The 21080-nt window shown below is 42.0% G+C and overlaps 1 protein-coding gene across 2 annotated transcripts in view; it reads left to right on the top strand.

Moving 5' to 3' along the window:
• Positions 1-21080, top strand: part of LOC149218028 (26S proteasome non-ATPase regulatory subunit 4 homolog) — an 89843-nt gene that overhangs the window by 18898 nt on the left and 49865 nt on the right. For both annotated transcript variants that reach the window (XM_089383751.1, XM_089383750.1), the window contains exons 4-6: positions 12615-12729; positions 12818-13027; positions 13121-13460. In XM_089383751.1, the coding sequence (XP_089239877.1) occupies positions 12615-12729; positions 12818-13027; positions 13121-13460 (665 nt within the window). The remainder of the gene's footprint in view (positions 1-12614; positions 12730-12817; positions 13028-13120; positions 13461-21080) is intronic.

Raw genomic sequence — 21080 nt, 5'->3', positions numbered from 1 at the left:
GGGCTATAATTTCTATAGCTTCATAGATGGAGTGGAGGATACATCAGATGGATGTGAAGATTACCTTCCTCGACAAGTTGATAAAGGAAGAGGTGTATATTGAGCAACCTCAGAGCTTTGAGGTGCATGGGAGGGAGTCCCATGTATTTAGATTGAAGAAGGCTTTATATGAACTTAGGCAGGCACCTTGCGCATGGTACTCTAGGATTGATGGGTACCTACTTGGATTGGGCTTCACTAAGAGTGAGGCGTACTCCAACTTATGTACTTATTGAGGGCGAGCCGCTCATTTTGGTCCTCTATGTTGACGATCTCTTCTTGATGGGATTGGAGAAGCTCATAAGGTTGTGTAAGATGTTGAAATTTCTAAGTATTACCTGTTAGAAATTTTATCTGTATTCTTCTGGTTTATTTCTCTTACTTGGTAATTACCAACAAGCTATTTAAACATATAAACATCGAATTAAACACAATACAGTCTCAACCATGTACAGATCAATGGCTGAAAGAATAGCAAACACACAAGTGACACTGTTATTTTTGGACAACTCGTCCCCGGAAAAACCCAACTTAGGAAAACTGGTGCAACAATTTTGAGGGTTTATTTATTATGTAGTATATCTTTGAGTACAACTGGGTGCCAAAATGGCTCACTTGACAGAGAAAAATAACCGGCAGTAATACTTCTCTATTCGGAAGCAGATATTTAGAAAATCTACCCCACGAAACCCTCTCCAGCGCCACTGAAGCACTGCGTCAACCCTCCTGGCCTCTTCGTCAGCCCTTTGAAGCACTGCGCAGCCTGTACGTCCTTCTGCGTCACTCTTGCTGCCCTCTGCGTGGATGACGCAAGGCCTTCTGGCTCTGCGCTGTCTCTGCTGGGCTCTGCGTGGCCTACTCTGGCTTCTGCGTCTACCTCTCTGCTTCTGCGCTGGTCCCTCGGCACTATCGCTGCCTCGCTGTCCAGTACTCATTGCCCCTCGCTGCAAACTGATCACTGATTGGACTTTACGTAGCAAACCCCGCTCTAGTAAATTGAATGACTGATCACTCTGGTGTGTTCTCCAACTGATCCTCAAGCCTTCTCTTATACTTTTCCTATTGGTCCTTCAACAACAGAGATTACATCTCTAATCAACGACTAAGATTAGATTTGGCTTGATCCATGTCTTTTGGAACCTTCTAACCCAGTTTTATATATATATATATATATATATTTTTTTTTTTTACAAGAACGGGTATGGGATTATATTAAACTTTGGCCAAAATGCCTTTCACCGGTTACATTTGGTCGGGCATAGCCCTTAAACTTTCTTCCACTAGCTGATCAAAGGTCCCAAATCCTGGGTACCCGCGAGATTTATTCAAGACTATCGAGTCTATCTCTGTTATTTTCCCTATCTTAAATAGACAAACAAACTGATTCAGCAAAATGCAGAAAAACATGACAATCGTTATGGAATGGAATCCCAGCTCTCAATTTCGTCTGCCAAGAGACAGCCAGCGGAAAGAGGAACTGCCCTGTTGGCTTCCATATCAACATCTTTATTGTTTTCTCTCAAAACATGGAGGAAAGTTGTAGTCCGGAAAGATTTCATCAAGGTTCTGATTCTTGAAATGATTCTTGCCAGTCTAATGTCTACAAGAGAGGAATCCTCTACTAAGACTTTGATAATGGCTTGAGAATCTCCTATAATGCTGACTTCTGAGAGACCAATAGCCTTTGCTTGCTTAAGACCTTGCAGAAGTGCCAAGGCTTCAGCTTGCATGCTGGTTGACTGCCCTAATCCCCAAGCGAACTTTGCCACTGTTATGCCCTCTTTATTTTTTATAATTCCTCCTGCCCCAGCCAATCCAGGATTGCCTTTCGCTGCTCCGTCGAAGAACAAAGAAAATCTGGATTGCCTGAGAAGCAAATCTGACAGTTCGTTCTCCTTCCCCCTGAATTGCCATTCTTTTATGGCCTTGTGGTGCCTAATTTCGCCTGAGAAATGGAGGCCCATCGAGGCACCCCAATCTAAGTCTTGTTGGATCAGATTCAGATCCGGTAGATAATCCCCAAGACTTTCTTTCCAAAGGCATTTTGTTTTGATGATGATGACCTGTGAGTTGAGACTTTAATCCCTGAAAACTCTTCTGTTAAGCTCGAGCCAGATCTGCGAGCAAGCGAATTTCGGCAAGGAGAGCCATGCTGCTATGAATATTTCGTTTTTTGGGAGAGTTTCAGGGTAGTAATTCCGCCAATTAGCAAAGAGGTCTGATATAGACATGGGCAAAGTGAATTTAGATTTCTAGAAACTCAGAAGTCCTTGCCAGATTTCTCTTGAAAATTTACAGTCCAACATGATATGCTGAGAGTTATCCTCACTGTCACAGCATAAATGGCAATGGGAGGGGCCATAAAAGCCTTTCTTCTGCAATCTGTCAGCTGTTAATATCCCTCTGTGGCATAACAGCCAGCAAAAAGAATCGACCTTGGGCATGGATTTAAAGTTCCAGATCCCGTTCCATACAGCTGGGTTAGGGGGGACATAAGGACGATCCTGCAGACTCTTGTAGCCTTGCGCCACCGTGTACAGCCCTGGGGCGGCTCCCCATCCTCGGGCGTCCTTCTTACCCACGCGTAGAGGCGCCATCCCGTTTAGCAAGGCAAGGAGCAGATCGCGAGCTTGAGACAGCTCAAGAGGGACGGGTGGGAGTCTCCAGCGCAACCATGATTTGCCTTCCGATTGCGAGTGTGTTGCAGCCTGCGTTGTCCAACCACAAACGCAGCGATTGTAGAGAACTGTGAGACGATAAGGGTGGATGCATCATAATGCTATCTTCCCATATCTTACATTCTTTACCGTTTCCTGGAATCCAATATGCTCTGTCTCTGATTAAAGGGATTGCTTTTTGGCAAAGTTTGATCAGCTGCGAGCCTGTGGTGGGTAGAGGGGCATCCAAACATCTCTTTCTCTTTCCCCTGAAGTATTTCCTCCAAAGAGCTCTTTGCGCCCAGCCTGGATGTGATCCAATGACTCTCCAGAAGATCTTGGCTCCCATGGCTATGTTTTGGAGGCTGAGATCCTTGAAGTTAAGGCCTCCTTCACTCTGAGGCTTGCAAATTTTCTCCCAACTTACCAATGGGATTTTCCTGTCATTATGATTGCCCCCTTTCCAGAAGAACTTGCGAATGAAGGCTTCCATTTTTTTTATGATGCCTGAAGGGGCTAGAATTACAGAGAATTGAAAAATGGGGAGGCTACAGAGAACGGATTTGATGAGGACAGTTTTTCCAGTGAGATTTAGCCATGAAAACCCCCAAGCTTGGATTTTGGCCTTAAATTTGTCCAACAGAGGGACCCAATCTCTGTTGTAAGCCAATTTACGGAAGATGGGGAGGCCCAAATATGTAAAGGAGGACCAGTTGAGGGAAGCAGTAAAGCCCAGAATTCTTGAAATGATTGAAAGGGTGGAAGTCGAAATATTCCAACAAAAGATTTTACACTTACCACTGTTTAAGCTGCTGCCTGTAGCTTCACTGTAGTCGTCCAGGACCTCCTTGAAACTTGAAGCAGATCTGGCGGAGGCAACCCCTAACAAGAGGGTATCATCCGCGAACAGGGTGTGATTAACATTTTTAACACCTCTTGCTATATTGAGCCCCAGGATCTCTTGGTCAACCAGTTTCTGATCCAGGTAGAAACTCAGGACAGAAACATGAAGAACGAAGAGGAGCGGAGAGAGGGGGCAACCCTGCCTAAGCCCTCTTGAGGCTTTAAAAAAACCAGCTGCTCTCCCATTCACAAGAGGGGCGATCCAAGGATCAGCAATACAAGCACGGGTCCATTTTAAAAAACCCATTCCAAAGCCAAATTTTTTCAGGACCTCCCAAAGAAAGCTAAGTCTGACCCGATCAAAAGCATTAGCTAAATCTAATTTAATTACCATACCTTTCTCTTTGCGAAGCTGGCTCGAATGAATCGCCTCTTGAACCAAGATGAAGTTGTTAGCAAGCTGTCTCCCTTGAACAAATTTGCCTTGGTTCTCCAGGATGATGGCTGGACGAATGCCTTTTAGTCTGTTGGCAATGACCTTTGTGATTAGTTTGTATCCAATATTACAAAGAGAGATGGTGCGGAACCGATTGAATTCTTTAGCACCCTTTTCCTTGTGGATGAGGGCAAGGAAGGCTGAATTGGTGTTGCCCCCAATTTTCTGGCAAGTTTGGGATTTCAAAATCATTTTGTAGAGGTCTTTCTCCACAATCTGCCAGCAGATTTGAAGGAATCTTGTAGTGAAGCCATCCGGGCCCGGGGCTTTGTCAGGCTCCGTGTCGGAGAGAGCATCTTTTATTTCTTGTATAGAGGTCATCGCCTCGAGCTGTTGATTCATTGAAGGAGAGATCCTAGGAGGAACCGCCTCCAAGAATTTAGAGTTGGCCCAAGAATTCAGAGTTGGGTCCGTCACTCCCTCTTCTCTATACAAATTTTGAAAATGATTGAAAGCTGCTCTCTTTATGCTATCAAAGTCTTTGTGAGTTGAGCTGCCATCTTTGATTTCTGCAATAGAATTGAAGCTCTTTCTGGCTTGAGCTTGTTTGTGGAAGAAGGCAGAATTTTCGTCTCCTGCTTTAAGCCATAAACTCCTAGACTTCTGTCTCCAATGCTCTTCCTCCGAAAGGCAGGCTTTATGGAAGATTTGCTGGAGTTCAGCTTCCTTGTCTAGAACTTCTTTAGTGATTTCTGAATCTTCACTTTGAGCATGATGGTGGGCGAGGTTGTCTTGGGCCTGCTTTCGCTCTTTTGTAGGGGAGGGAAGGTATTTGGCCCAAGTTTTAAGGACTACTTTCAATCTTCTAAGTTTTTCTTCCCAAATGAAGAAAGGGGAACCTTTCACTGGCAAAATCCAACAGTCTTGAACCAGCTTCAGGAACTCTGGTTCCTTAACCCAAAGAGGGTTGAATATGAAGGGGATGGGTCCAAGATCTTTGTGGCCCAACATCTCAAGCAAAATGGGCTTATGATCAGAAGCGCTACATGGGAGGATATGCAATCTGGATTCTAAGCCCAGCAGAAGAAAGGAACTCTGCACCAAGCATCTATCAAGTCTAGCAGCAATATGACCAGGACCTATTCTTTTGTTAGACCAGGTGTACTTACCATTTTCGATCAGATTCCAGTCCTGCATGAGGTCTTCCACCCATTCCCTTGCAGGATCCCTTATGATTGTTCCTCCTCGCTTCTCCTCCATGCGCATGGTAAGGTTTAAATCCCCTGCCACAATGATGTTTTCCAGATTTTCTGACTCCGACAATTGTCTGATGGAGTCCCAACACTCCCTTTTCTCCCCTATATTTGTTGGAACATAGACATTGAAAACGCTGACTGCCTCCCTCAAGTCCAAAGGCTGGAGCTTCAAAAACAGCCAGTGGATGTTGTGCAACTCAATGACCAGCCTATACTTGAGAGGATTCCAGAGGGAGCCCAGACCCCCAGAGGCTCCCCGTGCTGAAACTGCATGTCCACTGCTTCATTTCCAATTTTTTTTACTGATTTGGAGAAACTCCTTGTCCTCCATTTTGGTCTCCTGAATCAGAAGAATGTCTGGGGCTTCTCTTCTTATAAGGCTTCTCGTTGCTTCTTCTTTCACTTTGCTCCCCATTCCTCTGCAATTCCAGGAGACGATCTTCATCATTTATTTTTATGATGATGGGCTCCCTTGGAACCCTGCACTTGGTTTTTGGTCGTCTTCGGATTTTTTCCAAGGAGTTTCTCCAGAGTGGGCTGACTACCCTGAAGCTTGTCTTTGTAAGTTTCCTGATCTCTCTTTTCTCTAGCAGATTTACGGCCTCTTGCAGATCTTCTGACCGATGTCTGCATGTCTCCTATTTCTCCATCCTCCTCAGACTCCTCCGAGTCATGTTCCTCCTCGGATGCTTCTGTTTGCTTTTCCTTGTTTCTTGCCGTGGCGCTTTCTTCAGGTCTTGCATCTGCTGAAGTCGTTTTTTCTGGTGGATTATCTTGCTTATCTTCTTCCTGGGGAGTCTCTTCAGCGGAGCTTAAGACCACATACCTGTTTTCTTGACTTTTTGGCGGGGGAGCATTCTGGGTGGAGGCAGGATGGGGGCCATGTACCCCAGATTTCTTTTGGGATGCCTTTGACCTCTTGACCTGGTTCCAACCCTCTTCCTTACCTTTCTCTGCTTCCCCTTTGTTCGGGCACCCTCTTGCAAAGTGGCCATAGATATGACATTTTTGACATTTGAAAGGAAGTTGCTCATAGTCCAGCGCTTGCACGTGCGTCCAATTGCCGACCTTTAATTTGATGGCCTCCGGAAGCCCCACCTCTAAGTCTACCTCGACACAGATTCGGGCGCAATCATACTGGTCATTGTTGTTTGCTCTATCAATGAATTTTCCCAGAGTATTCCCTATGTGCTTGAGGGACTCCCAGTTCCGGCAATGCATTGGAAGATTAGGGAGCCGAACCCAGATAGGGACCGCCGTTGGGACATCCATGGTCGGATTGAAGTCAGGGGTCCATTTGTTGAGATAGAGACCCTGAGGTCCCATGAAATATGGCCCATTCCTGAAGATCAGGTCTTTGTCCTCCTTTGTGTTGAACTCAAACAGGAAGAAGCCTCTACCCAGAAAATAAGAGGTGACATTGTTTTCGATCAGCGGAACCCAGTTCTTGATGACCCAGTTTTCCGTCGATTTTGGCGAGGGCCAAAGGCCCGTGAATTGACCCACCAAGGCTCGATCTGCCAGGGACAAAGCAACCTGGATCGGACCCTCAGGAGGAAGGTTTACCTCCGGAACATCGTCGAGCCTTTTAACGAAGTTAGAGACTTCGAGCTTCTTCTTTTTGGGCAGCGAAGCAAGGAGAGAGGAGAAGGCTGCTTAAGCTTTCGGGGGTGAAGCTTGCGAGGGATCGATAGGCGAGCCTTGGGCCTCCATGGCAAAGCACAAATCAGCAAAACCGATCTGCACCAAGTAAGAACAGGAAGCGAGGCATCTCAAGCTCAGAGAGAAGGCAAGGGTGATCCAAGCAGATCTGACAGGTGCAGGGGGCACAACGAGGTCTAGGCGAGGAGCAGGAGGGAGGCCTGGCAGATCCAAGCAACCCCGCAGTCAGGAGGACCAGGATCGGGGGCGGAGAGACCGAGAGGGTAGCGCCCAGACTCAGACTGCGCAGATCGAAGCAAGGGCAGCGGCGCTCAGCGAAAAAAATTCCTTTAACCCAGTTTTATATTAATACCCATTAATATTTTATTTTTCCTAAGTTTAGACTGAAGAACTCCATTAAAAATATTAATTATTTTAATATCTCCCAAACCGGGTAGAATCTGCCCAAACCATTTATGGGTCTTGGAGATCTCATGTGCTTTAGCCTCTCCACCAATTTTCATGGCTAGAGCACTTCGATGCTACCCCAAATGCAACATTAGTAAGTCCGAGCCTTCACCTTTGAGGAGGCAATAAACCAACAAGTTTGGAGGGATGCCATCGTGGAAGAATATAGTTCCATCACGAGGAATGATGTTTGGGACATGGTACTTAGCCTCGAGGGGAAATCACTGGTCACTTCTCAATGGATCTACAAGGTCAAACATGTAGTAGATGGTAGTGTCAAAAAGTACAAGGCAAGGTTTATGGCCTCTCCCAAGAGAGGGAGTAGACTACGAGGAGACATTTGCACTTGTCACTAGATATGCACTAGGGCGATAATTTCTATAGCTTCATAGATGGAGTGGAGGATACATTAGATGGATGTGAAGATTACCTTCCTCGACAAGTTGATTAAGGAAGAGGTGTATATTGAGCAACCTCAGAGCTTTGAGATGCATGGGGGGGAGTCCCATGTATGCAGATTGAAGAAGGCTTTATATGAACTTAGGCAGACACCTTGCGCATGGTACTCTAGGATTGATGGGTACCTACTTGGATTAGGCTTCATCAAGAGTGAGGCGTACTCCAACTTATGTATTTATTGAGGGCGAGCCGCTCATTTTGGTCCTCTATGTTGATGATCTCTTCTTGATGGGATTGGAGAAGCTCATAGGGATGTGTAAGAGACTTTTCTTCGGAGTTTGAGATGAAGGACATTGGATTGTTGCACTACTTTTTGGGATTAGAGGTGTGGCAGTAGCCATGAGATATTTTCTTAGGGTACAGGGCAAGTATGCAGTTGAGATTTTGAGGAGATTCGAGATGGAAGATTACAGATTGATGTCTACACCTATGATCACCAACCTGAGGAAGCTAAGTGCTTTTGAGGGTGAGTTAGTGGGTCCCACCTTGTACAAGCATTTGATTGGGTCCTTGATGCAGCTGGTCAACACTAGGCTGGATATTTGTTTTGTTGTGAGCACACTTGGCTAGTTCATGGTGGAGCCAAGGAGGGTTCATTAGGTGGCAACGAAGCATGTGCTCAAGTGTCCTCGTGGTGTAGTGGAGTATGGACTGAGGCATGTCAGAGTTGGTGGAGTGGAGTTTTAGGGGTATGAAGATTCTGACTGGGCAGGGAATGTAGTGGACATGAAATCTACTTTTGGATGTTTCAACTTGGGATCAAAGATGATCTCATTGTATAGAAAGAAGCAACACTCAGTGGAACTTAGCTCAGTAGAGGCAAAGCACCTAGTAGCAAGTCTCGTGAGTTGTGAGGCCATATGGCTTGGCAAGATGCTTACAGGATTATTTGGTCTTGATATGGGGCTAGTTGTGATTCAATGTGACAATTAAAGTTGGATTAAGCTCTCTGAAAATTTAGTGTCTCATGATAGGTCCAAGCATAGAGAGATCAAATACCACTTTGTTAGAGATTAATTATTGTGGACTATTAGGCCAAAGTTTTAAGAATAAATGATAAAGTTATTCAAGTTACTTAGAAATAATCTCAACTGTTGATCTCAAGTGAGGCTTAGGATTTAATCCTAGCCATTAATCACTTAGGAGATTAGGGTTAGGGATTTTGGCTTAATGAAGTTATAAAATAAGTTACTTAGATAATCTCAACCGTGGATCTCAAGTGAGGCTTAGGTTTTAATCCTAGCCATTAATCACTCAGGAGATTAGGGTTAGGGATTTTGGCTTAAAGAAGTTATAAAATAAGCCTAAGGGAGAGGTGAAGAGACACAAGTGGAGGAAGCGATTTTTCTCTAGAGTGAGAGGCTCAACTAGACTAGAGACAAGTGAGGAGAAGTGCAGTAGGGAATTTTGGGAGAAATTCAAGGAGGTGTAGTTCAGGAAAGAGGGAGGCTGAGTTGCTAAAGAAGAGGACTGAATTGTGGAGGAGGTAGATTTCTCTATTGCACAGGGGCTGTACAAGACAGGGGGAAAGGGAGGCCGATTTGCTTCAAGTGGTTGGATTTACACAGGCTGAATTCTTTGAGGTTGATTTTCCCAGTGGGGCTGAGTCTCTGGGTGCCCAACAACTATATTTTTCTATGTTTTCTTTATGGGTCTAACCCAAAACTTTCTCGAGAAATTGAATGAAGGAAGATTGTGTTTGGTGTAAATTTGCTGTTGTGGTGTGATTGATCACTTCATTTTATTTTCGCTGCATTTTTAAGTTAATATACCAGTGTATTTATTTTTCGTCAAATTCAGAAATATTAGAGATAAATATTTTCCGGGGTTTTAATAAATTGTTGAATTAAAATAAATCAGATCTGGTATGAGAAAAATTAACATTTATTTATTTTATAACTAAGCACGAGAAACACTAGAAACTTCATTGCCGTCAATGGGATGAGCTATGTTTCCAAGCATTGTGGAGCATAGCTCCCAACCAAATAATATGATGATTATAAAATTTATCGAATATGATATGATTAGTTTGACATAGTAGAATATATGCCATTTTCAATAATATTGTTAGCAAGAGATGTGACATACAATCACACAAATTGAAACTAATATTAGGGTTTCTTAGAATGCCAATGTATGAATCCCTTGTAGTAAACCCATTACGTAAACCTTTCAACACCAATGCATGACTTATCAACATTATATTATTGTCATTTATTTCCAACACATTAATGAACTTAGCGAGCACTACTTTAAATAAAAAGACATAGAAGATTGATTATGCAAGCTAGGATTGTTGGTTGTAGGGGTGACATCAAGCATATGGTAGCATCCATTTTCTCCCTAGGAAACACAAAGACATCCTTACGTTGTTTTGAGAGAACATAGTAAACAATATTTGGCTACATATGGTAAATCTAACTACATATTGTAAAGGAGTTGCCTTCCTTTCTAGGACTTATAAATGATCCATATACTTGCCTGGAGCTTATAGGGAGTATTGCATTAAGAATTATACAATTCACTCCTTACTTTGTCAACCTAAATCACTTGGTTCATTTTTCGTGTTTGAATTTGGCAACCATGAAATTTTTTTCAAATTTCATGTGCAAAAATATGATAAAATTTGCCCTTAAGTTCAGCTATGAGAATTTGTTAAATTATGTTATAACATCTTGAAAGCATGTTTGAACATCATACATTATTCAAAAATGTCAATGTGTGTGTGTGTTGGAAGAAATGTCAAATCTTAATGCTTTTTTTAACCATCTATAAAAAACATTGTTTGGTCATTAAATATGACTTTAAATTGACCAGTAAATTTGAAATTTTCTATTAAATTCACCAATTATTGAGGTTGGCTGAATTTTATTGTTTTTAAGAGAAAATACACCGAATATAGTGACTGAGATGTCAACAAAGGAGTCCCATGGTAAGGGTGTTACAACAATTAACTTATCACCGTCAACTTGAGTTACCTTCTTGTCATGTATTTATATTTGAAATGAGCTTATGAATATCAAGCCTACTCATATATTTGTTTAGAGGCTTAAACCACACGACAAGGCTTAGCCAAACATTATCCATCCCAATGGGCATAATGCTGAAGGTGAGTGCTATCATTTATTGGGCATATGCATAGATAACAATGTTGGAAAATAAAAGCCTATTCATCTCGCGTGACAAGGCGACAGCTTGAGTGGGCCTAATGGTTAAGAGCATGTGTTTCCTCCTAAGAGGTAGCAGGTTCAAAACCAGAGCGGGGTAGAGTATGTATGCCTTTGTCAGAGCTTAGTATGCAGACTCAAATTGCTGAGCGGAGGTGGGTCCCTTGTCCCACAAACAAGGGGGTCTCATACACCAATTTGGTGTCTGGCTTGGCTGTGACCTTAAAATTGGATAATAATAATAATAAACTCCATTTATTATAACTTTTTAAAAAAGATATGAGAACCATAAACTCTAGGTTCATCATATATTTTTGTGGATGAATTAGTAAAAGATTACACCTATGGGGCATTAAGTCCGGTCAAATGGGAAGGCAATCCTTGCAAAACAATACACAAAAATTTGAAACATGCGTAAAACCAAAATGTACTTCTATTGAAAGATGGGAATCACTCCCCCCCTCTAAGGGGTTTCTATCTCATTATTATCCTTTAAGTGACATTTCACTTCTTTCCAATTATCAGTGCCTTATTTTTGCATTAAAGTTGGACCCAGGATTTTCATGTCTTTTTTACTTGGGTTCTTCAGGTTATATTTTTTATTTTTATTTTTAATCTAAATTTTCCCTTCTCAAATAACCTTATATATGTTTTACTTAACCTATAACCTAACTCTTAATGACTAGTCCATTTGTTGATTCAAGAGAGCAAATATCTCTACATCATCAATTGATATTAGACCCCCCTTATGAGTGGTCCCGAAATTATTGTACAAATTCATGACAAAATAATCTTAACTGTTGTGCTAGTTTAGCCAGACAAACTAAACTTGTAGAAACAGAAACATTGAAGGTAAAATATTGCACAGATTCCCCACTGAATTTCAAGCCTTAGTGCATACTGAAAAACATTGATGCATTGATATAAGTACTCCTTTCTGGGCAGAGTTACATAGCAATGCCCATTCTTCCATCTATTAGTATGAGAAGAAAAATGCCACTAGAATCTATGGTATATTTTTCCATGGATTCTCATTCCACAAAATTAAGTGTGCACTCTTCAAGCACTTGGTGAAGCATATTTTAACCCAACAGCATAGAGTGCTAGTTCAAGAAGTGTCAGTCAGCACACAAATAAGTGTTGCTACAGTTATTTTTGTCCTGAATTTGTACTAGATAACCTGCTGTTCTATATTAATTATTGGATAGAATGTCTTTTAATTAATTTGGGTGCTTGTGAAAGCTAGCATCTGTCTAAGCATAGTAAAAGCAAAATACAGATGCATTCAGCCAGAAGGCTTTAAAATGTAGCATGGTTCTATTCGGAGAGGTTTCTAGAAATGCACAACTGGTGTATAGATAGCAAAATATAAAGATGCAGTGGTAACTAAATGTCAACTCTTAAGGAAAAACTCAGCACTTGGTAGTGTCGTTTCCTTTTTCTCCTGTACCCTCATCAGCATCATAGATTAACTTCTGTATAATAAGAGGATACATTTCAGCTTATAGGTTATGGTTAAATTTTATGCAATGAAAATTGAGTCGATAATCAGATAACTTGATAATATCAACCTTGCATAAATAACACCCGTCACAATTGATTTAATGGTATTTGAAGTATGTTAGGTTTCTATGGTTGTTATTTGCAGGTTTACAAATTGGTGGGGAGATAAATTTGACATCTGGTATTCAGGTGGCTCAGCTGGCACTTAAACATCGCCAGAACAAAAAGCAGCAGCAACGAATTATAGTGTTTGCTGGAAGGTATTTTAGGTGGATTATATATTATATGGTGTTCATGAAGGTTTTGAATTATTTCTTCTTCCAGCTAACTGTGTTCTGGTTATTTCAGTCACATTAAATGTGATAAGAAGACTCTAGAGGCAATTGGAAAGAAGTTGAAGAAAAATAATGTAGCGCTTGATATTGTGGATTTTGGAGAGGAAGATGATGGGAAGCCAGAAAAACTGGAGGCTCTCCTTGCAGCTGTAAATAGCAATGATAATAGTCACATTGTACATGTTCCTCCAGGCCCGAATGTTCTGTCAGATGTTCTCATCAGGTATTAAATTAGTCATGTTTTCTATGGACTAGTAACCTGCATCGTGAGTCCATGTCTAAAATATTAATAATTCTTTGTTATTACACTGTGCAGCTCACCTATATTTACAGGAGACGGAGAAGGTGGAAGTGGATTCGCAGCAGCAGCAGCTGCTGGTGCTGCTGCTGCCGCCGCTGCTGCTGCAGGAGGTGGATCAGGCTTTGAGTTTGGTGTTGATCCAAATTTGGACCCAGAGTTGGCTTTGGCTCTTCGAGTTTCTATGGAAGAGGAGAGGGCAAGGCAAGAAGCTGCTGCTAAAAGGGCTGCAGAGGAAGCTGCTTCAAAGGCTACGAAGGAGGGACAAGAGCAGGCTTCTAGCTCTCGTGATGTGTCAATGGCAGAACCCAGTGCCAGTGCAGGGACCGGGACAGCTGGGAAAGGGCCTGATTTAATGGTATGGAATTTTATGAAATAATGCTTGTGAATGAATTTCTGTTGCTGTTTTAGAATAGATAATACAATTTGTAATATGAATTAATTACTTTGTTATCTGAACTTTAAGGACTTATGGCATAAACAACTTAATAGCACATGGTCTAGATGCAATTGGCAAAAGTACATGGCTGGGGATGCAACCGATTATGACAACATGATTGAGTCTATAGCAAGTCTAATGGCCAAATAAGTGGAATTTGTTACGGTTAATTTCAGTCATAATGTTTTTACCTACTTTTAATCCTATTCTTTAACAATAGATATTGCCTCTTATGTGCATGGTGGTGTTCCTGAAGATTAGGAAGATGCAAATTATATCGTTTGGAGGTCAAGAACAATAGTAAGGCTGTAAGCTTATTTTTACATGACTTTTAGTTCATTTGAAAGCTTTGATGCTATCCTTACGTTGAGAGGCAATGAATGAGTGGAGTCATATGCTTCATATATGGCGAGCATTGTTAGAGTCCTGCTTGGCATGAGTATGTCCTATAATCTATGTTGCCAGGGGACTTGTCCTTGGCCCTGGGAGATGCGTCATTGTATTTTTCTGTGTATTTTATTTGTTGGTCGAAACCCAGATTTTCCTGAGATTATTGAATGAAGGAGAATTGCTATGGGTGTACATTTGTTGTTGTGATGTGCTTGATCTCGCTGCTTAATTTTTTTGTTGCATATTAATTTCTGGAAGTTAAAATACTAGTGATTATATTTTTTCAGCAATTCAGAAATTATTTGGATAATAAAATAATTTTTTGGGAATAAATAATTGTTAAGAGAATAAATCTGGGTTGGTATTAGAAATTTAACATCGTGTCAGGGCTCTAGAAAACTCAATAGAGAGAGATTTATGATAACCATGGTTTACAGCAGCAAATTGTTTTTCTTTGTACGGCAGCAAAATTAATTTAATTTTACAACTAGGGTTTTGTTGCCAAGGTTGATTTGTGAAATGCCATCACTGAGTAGTTTGAGATATGAAGACAGGTTGGATGGGGTGGCTAATTTTAGTCCATGGAAGGAGTGGATCACTATTGTTCTGAAAATGAATGGTTTGTGGGATTTTACAAATACAAATATCCAGGTTCCTTCTGATCTTGTGGAAGCAGCCGAGCACAACCTTAAGGATTTAAAAACAAGGGGTATAATCTTGGATGGAGTGAGTGATCATATAATTCCTCACATAGCAAGGAAGGACATGACATGACAGATGTGGGTAGCCCTAACCAGTGTTCATCAGAGAATGAATGAAAATAGGAAGATGGTGCGGTGGGAAAAATTAAACAACATTAGGATGAATAGATTAGAAACCGTAACATCTTCCTCACCAGGATCCAGCAGGCTTGTGATAAGCTATCAGCTATTGGGGAGGCAGTGAATGATTTAGAGCTTGTGAAAGTAGCTTTAAAAGAATGATGCTCTAAGTAAGCATTTGACCACCTTTGTGGAGGGGAGATCCTTGCTAGGCAACAACTTCTTGATTGGGGCTGGTTGTGGGATGACTTCATCCAAAAGGAGATCTGGGAGAATTTATTGACTGGTGGACAATGAAGGAGTAGTGGTGAGGAAGAAGAACTAGCTCTTGTTGCGCAAATGAAAAAGGGCAAGGGGAAGACCAAGCAAAACTAGCATGGAGGAGGATCTTCTCACAAGGTAAAAAGAGGGACATTAGCAAAGTAAAACGCTTTGCATTTCGTAAATTCGGTCACTTTGCTGGACAATGTCCAAACATGAAGAAGGGCAATGGAAAGGCACCTATGACAACAACAACAACACAGATGGATGAGTTGGCCAAGAAGTTTGATAAGAATTTTGCCTTTGTTTCATGCCTTTCTGGCAACATTACATGAGGGGTGTGGTTTGTGGATAGTGGAGCATCTTGTCACATGATGCGATCTTGAGATATTTTCACCATGGAAAAGAGCCTAGAGACCTACATGTGGAGCTTGGAGACAACACCAAGTATGTAGTAGAGGGCATTGACAACATTGAGTTTCAGATGGACTTAGGGGGTCATGGAGGTGAACCAAGTGATGTTTGTACCGGGGATGGAAAATAATCTCACATCAGTTTCGACCATGGAGGATAGGGGACTAGAAGCCAGCTTCACGGGAGGTGAAGTAGCTGTTGAGCCGAAAGGAGCTGATTCCAAAAAGAGGCGAGTAATTGGGAGTAGGGAGAAAAACCTATCTCTGTTGAGAGGACGATCAGTGGAGACTCTCGTACATGAGAGTGATAGCTAGTATGAGACTTGGCATAGGAGGATGGACCACCTACACGACAAGGCTCTACCTATGTTACGAAAAATTGTCACAGGTTATCTGGAGATTAGGGTGGAGCAGGAGGGAGTGTGCAAAGGGTGTGTGCTTGGAAAGCATGCCAAGGCAACGTTTCCTCACAATGAGACTAGGCCCAAAGGGATATTGGATTTGGTGCATTCATATATGTGGTCCTATGTTAATGGAACCAATCACAGGGTCTTGTTACTTTGCGACATTCATAAATGACTATTTTGGAAAGACATGAATCTACTTCTTGAAGACCAAGGGTGAGGATTTTGGTCAGTTTCAAGAGTTCAAAGCTCTTGTGGAGAACTTGACTAGGAAGAAGATTAAGGTACTAAAATATGATAATGGGGGTGAGTATACCTCCAATGAGTTTTAGGATTTCTGTAGGGAGGGAGGGATAAAGAAGGAACTCATAGTGCATTACAACCCTCAGCAAAATGGGGTTTCTGAGAGGAAGAAAAGGACCATATTTGAATAGCGAAGGCAATGATCTATGATAAAGACTTCCCAACTCTCCTAACCACCTTTGGACGTGCTGCTGCAATCTCGGCCCTGTTAGTGGTTACAGGCCTTGTGGTCTTCCTATTTTCTCGCTACGACCTTCAACAGGCCTCCAAACTCAGCTTGGCCCTCCTATTCTCGAGCTGCCTACAACCAAAACACTGTCCAACTGTCCTAGAATTCGGTCTTCTCCTTTAGGCCATAATTTTTTCACAGTTGTCCTTTCACTCCTGCAACTCCTTTGCTGCCTTCTTCACAAGAGAAACACCCTTCTTGCTTTTCTAGCCTGGCCTATACTTATACTTTGCCAAAAGGTCCCATTGGAAGGCTCTTTGTCCTTAAAGAAATCCCCAATATCAACTCAACAATAAATGAATATAAAATTCACTTTCTTGGGTTCTAAGCCCACTCCTTTGGGTCCACAAACCCAAACTTGGGTGCCTCGCCCACAAACTCTTCTTTTTCTGGGTTTTCTCCTCACAATACAAGCACCCAGTGTTTGTGGGAGTACCTCCTAAGGCTACCTAATTTCAACAATCACTTGGTCATTTTTTATCTGTTTTCCTATTATGACCTACGTGGGAGTACCTCCTAAGGCTACCTAATTTCAACAATCACTTGGTCATTTTTTATCTGTTTTCCTATTATGACCCATTTTGGAATTCCGGCAATCAATTTTCTTCCAATGCCATTGATCTGACAGAATTTTGGGCATTGTCAAAATATAGTTGCTCCTGGAATTGGCCACCCTTTAAGAAGTTCTAGAAGTAAATACTCACGAGGAGATGGTTGTAAAATTCTCTCTCAGGAAATCTCCCAAATGACCATAAATTTTGGAGTTTTTGAGTGACTCTTCAGTGAGACATTTTATCAAACATGTCACATGCACATTGCTGTAGGTGTTTCTGAATGGTTTTAATTTCCCAACAGTGGCTTTCAATAAACTAATGTCTCTAAATATTAGTCCTCAACTTCGGTATATAATAACAAGTAATTTTATGAGAATGAACAACACGAATCAGAGTGTGGGAAACACCTTTCCTTTATTTAAAATATCAGTCCACAATAACAGAGCATGTTTTCTTCAACGTTCAACACATCATAAATGTAGATAGCAGAAGTAAAACTCAAAAAAAGATATACAGTGAAACGAGTAAATTTGGAAGTCCATATTCATGTCACAATCAGAGAAATAATAGCACAGACTTCAAGGAATAGGAAACCTGATATTAATGCTCCCCGGAAATGTTTGTCTCCACTTCAGACTTGGTCTAAGATGATTTGAATCAGCTCCAGAAATGAATTTGACTGTCACAAGTGAAAACTCAGGTGTATGGTAGAGTGTAGGCCCTCTTTAATTGGCTGTCCAGCAGATGAGAATGGTGGAGAGTGCTTTCCTTTAATGTAGCTCCAGAACTGATGTCAAAAGAATCTCCACAACACACCTTCATCCAAGCCCAGAACTTCAACCAGCTTAATAAACAGTCCCACGGCCCACAATATTGGTCACACTTAGCAATAATGAAGGAGAACACGTCCCAGACTTATATAAATGAAACTCGGCCCAGTTCTAACAGTAGAAACTCGGCCCCGTGGATGTAGATTTCGACCCCTGCAAATGAAAGAGGAGACTCGACCTCTCAAAAAAAGGAAGTTTGTGCTACTGAAGTTCCAGAACACGTCCCTGTCTTTTCCTTCCAGCTCAGCCTTTATTTCAGTCGATTCGACCAACAAAATGAGAGAAAAACTTGTTCTCTCTTCAACAATGGCATTGGCTTCAGATTTGACTAGATATCTTCACCTGTAAGAAGGAGATATGTAGAAAACACAATATCAGTGAATAAAATCAATTGATAAGACTTCAATACCTCAATATTCACTGCCAACTCTTTTCTCCATTGAAGCACAATGGTGAAATTTGTGTGATTTCACTCTTTGGACCAGTTAGAGTGTATAGTTTCAACACTGAAACCAACTATGGTGGCTAGGGTTTTCCAAACCCTAAACTCCTTTCCAAAATTTCTTCAAGAACTCTTTCTCCAAAAGCAAGTGTAATAATGAGGTGAGACTACCTCTTTTCCCCTTTTATAACTCACTTACCTTTTCCCTTCATTTAAATATTAAAAACACTTTCCCTTTTTTTCATTTAATAAAGTGACTTTTATAAACTAATTAAAGTCACTTCTAATGCCGAAAAATGCTTAATTCGCCTCTGTGGTTACATTGGCCACCCAAAACCCCTTTTCATCATCCTGTCCTGTAGATATTTTCGCCCTAATTCTAATGAGCTATTACACTAAGGTGTTTTTCCAAGTAATTGGCCCGAAGCAACACCTTAAGCGTAAGTAAGTAAAATATGCCTGTTAATTACTTTGTTTTATAGAATTTGTCGGAATGCAACGAAACCAAAAGCAAACTGTGTGGAATTGATCTTGATGATGAAATATGGTAAGCGATCTTAGTTGGACCTTGTAGAACTCCTCAAAACCCTCTGGGCTCACCAAAAATGTAATCCATCTCCTGTGACCTGGTTGACATAAGCTTTGGAGACTCCTAATCTCATCACAAGATAATGTAAAAGTTGGGGACATTACAGTCTCCCCTCCCCAAAATTGCTTGTCCTCAAGCAATGTTATCACTCGCTGCCTCTTCACAAGTTGATCTTGATTAAAACCGGGGTACTAGACAATATTGATCATTGTGAAACATTCCTCGCTCCACTCACTCCCAAACAAGGCATATACACTAGAGGCCTTCAACACATTGCCAATAAGTAGTGTCCTGAAAATGCGAAATTTCGACCAACTCCTTGAGAAGTTGCTCTACCGGAAAACCAATCCCATTTACCTCAAGAGTGAACCCATGAAAATACGATCCAACTCATGCTGAAAAGGGTCCTCGTCCACATGAACTAACCCCTGCCTCCTCCTCTGATACCATCAACAAATCACTGAGAAGTAAAACACTCCGCCAAACTGAAGTCCAATGGAAGATCTGAGTGGTTTTCCCTTGTAAAGACCAACTCGCCCGTAATGGTAGTTGAGCTATCAAGCCTTGTAAGGCCAGGGTACCATACTAATCCCATGTACCTCAAGAGTGAACTCCTGAAAGTAGGATCCAACTCATGTTGATAAGAGTCCTTGTCCACATGAACTAACCCCTGTCTCCTCCTTTGATACCATCAACGAATCACCGAGAAGTGAAACGCTCTCCGCCAAATTGAAGTCCAATGGAAGATCTGAGTGGTCTTCCCCTGTAAAGACCAACTCACCCGTAATGGTAGTTGCGCTGTCAAGCCTTGTAAGGCCAGGGTCCCATACTAAACCCAGAAGGAAATTGCCATGTTGCTGCTGCGCCACTCTGATCATAACTAACTGCTGTGGCGAAGTATTGCTAACTTTTGGCGCCCATCTGTGCCCCATCACTAATCCATGTATGCAACCAATAGAAGGACACTATGTATCATGAATCAATTTGGTGCATGCTAAACTGCCTTACTGCTGCCTAATCACACAATAGACTTCGCTATCCCATCCCTTGGTGATGTACCCAATTACTGCCTAGAGCCCACACACCCTTCTATAAAAGAGGCCTACCATCCACTGTGCCCCATGCTCATGCAATGCCTCGAAATGTCTTGCCGAAGGTGTGTCATGCAACTCTCTCTTGATCATCTCCCCAAGTGTGTACTCAGGGGTGGAACATATGCTACCTTTGCAATGGGTCACACCATCCCTAATCTTGTATCTGTCAACTCGTGCTTCACCATATGCCCCAACTGGGAAGTCATTCTCCTGTCCACGATGCACTGTCTCAAACAACTGTCTTAGGTGACCCCCATGTGTCCTGCTATATGTTATGAGAGCATCAAAGGACAACAAAAAAAGCCTTTGCTACGGTATGTAGGACTGGAAAGTGACAGGTGCATGGGTCAATCTCAAGGGCGTGTTCCAATCAAATATCCTTCTATTTGACTGTGATCAGGTGATGTTCCAATCAAAGATTAATCTTCGAGGAATGCAATGCTCCCTGACGCTCATCCACCCACTCATCGATCTTGGGTAAGCCCAGGCCCACTGGTATGCCTGATGTCCTAATCAATTGGTCTCCCCAAAAGCATCCTCCAAGATCTTGTTGTGCAATACTATACACCATTACATAAGACCATGCATCACCGTACTTCTCTGCTTACCTCTGCACACTTTGGCATATCCCTGTACCCCAATGGGTATCACTGCCTGCTGCTAACGCACCTCATACCAATTGGTATCCCGCAAGAGCAAATGCATCTGCCACCCTGCTAGTGGACCCACTATGATGTTAGTCATATCGCCTTCTCTGTCGTGGTAGACCTAAGTGGCATGACCCCTTACATGCTAATGGGGATGTCACTATTGTGTTGATCCTCGATGGCTCCTGTGCCCAATACATCAGTGGAAGAACATCATCCCCATATACTGCTTTGTCTAGTGGCTTACAAATGCCATCCCATCTGAATAACTCCCATTGGGGAATGCTGATCACCCTAGAACCCCATGCATGAACGATGTGCCAGGACATCTCCTGAAGCCTGCATACTCTTCTGTCAAGCCAACTCGCCACTAGCGCTAACCATAACTCAGATGGAAGTGTGAAGGAACGTGAGTGTTTGGTCATTGGGTCAATCACCCTGTCAACGACATAATCCTTTTTCACACTTGGTGAATGATTGAAAATCCCACCTGGATCCCAATGCCAACTTGGGTCTCTAGTATCCACTCCACTCATGTCAACTAAACCTGGATCCTAGATGG

The sequence above is a fragment of the Pinus tabuliformis genome, chromosome Q (genome assembly GCF_031772625.1).
Source record: "Pinus tabuliformis cultivar Carrire ecotype Pingquan chromosome Q, CPIR1, whole genome shotgun sequence".
Classification (NCBI taxonomy): domain Eukaryota; kingdom Viridiplantae; phylum Streptophyta; class Pinopsida; order Pinales; family Pinaceae; genus Pinus; species Pinus tabuliformis.
The sequence above is the reverse complement of the archived record's forward strand: the minus strand, read 5'-3'. Positions and strand labels throughout refer to the sequence as shown.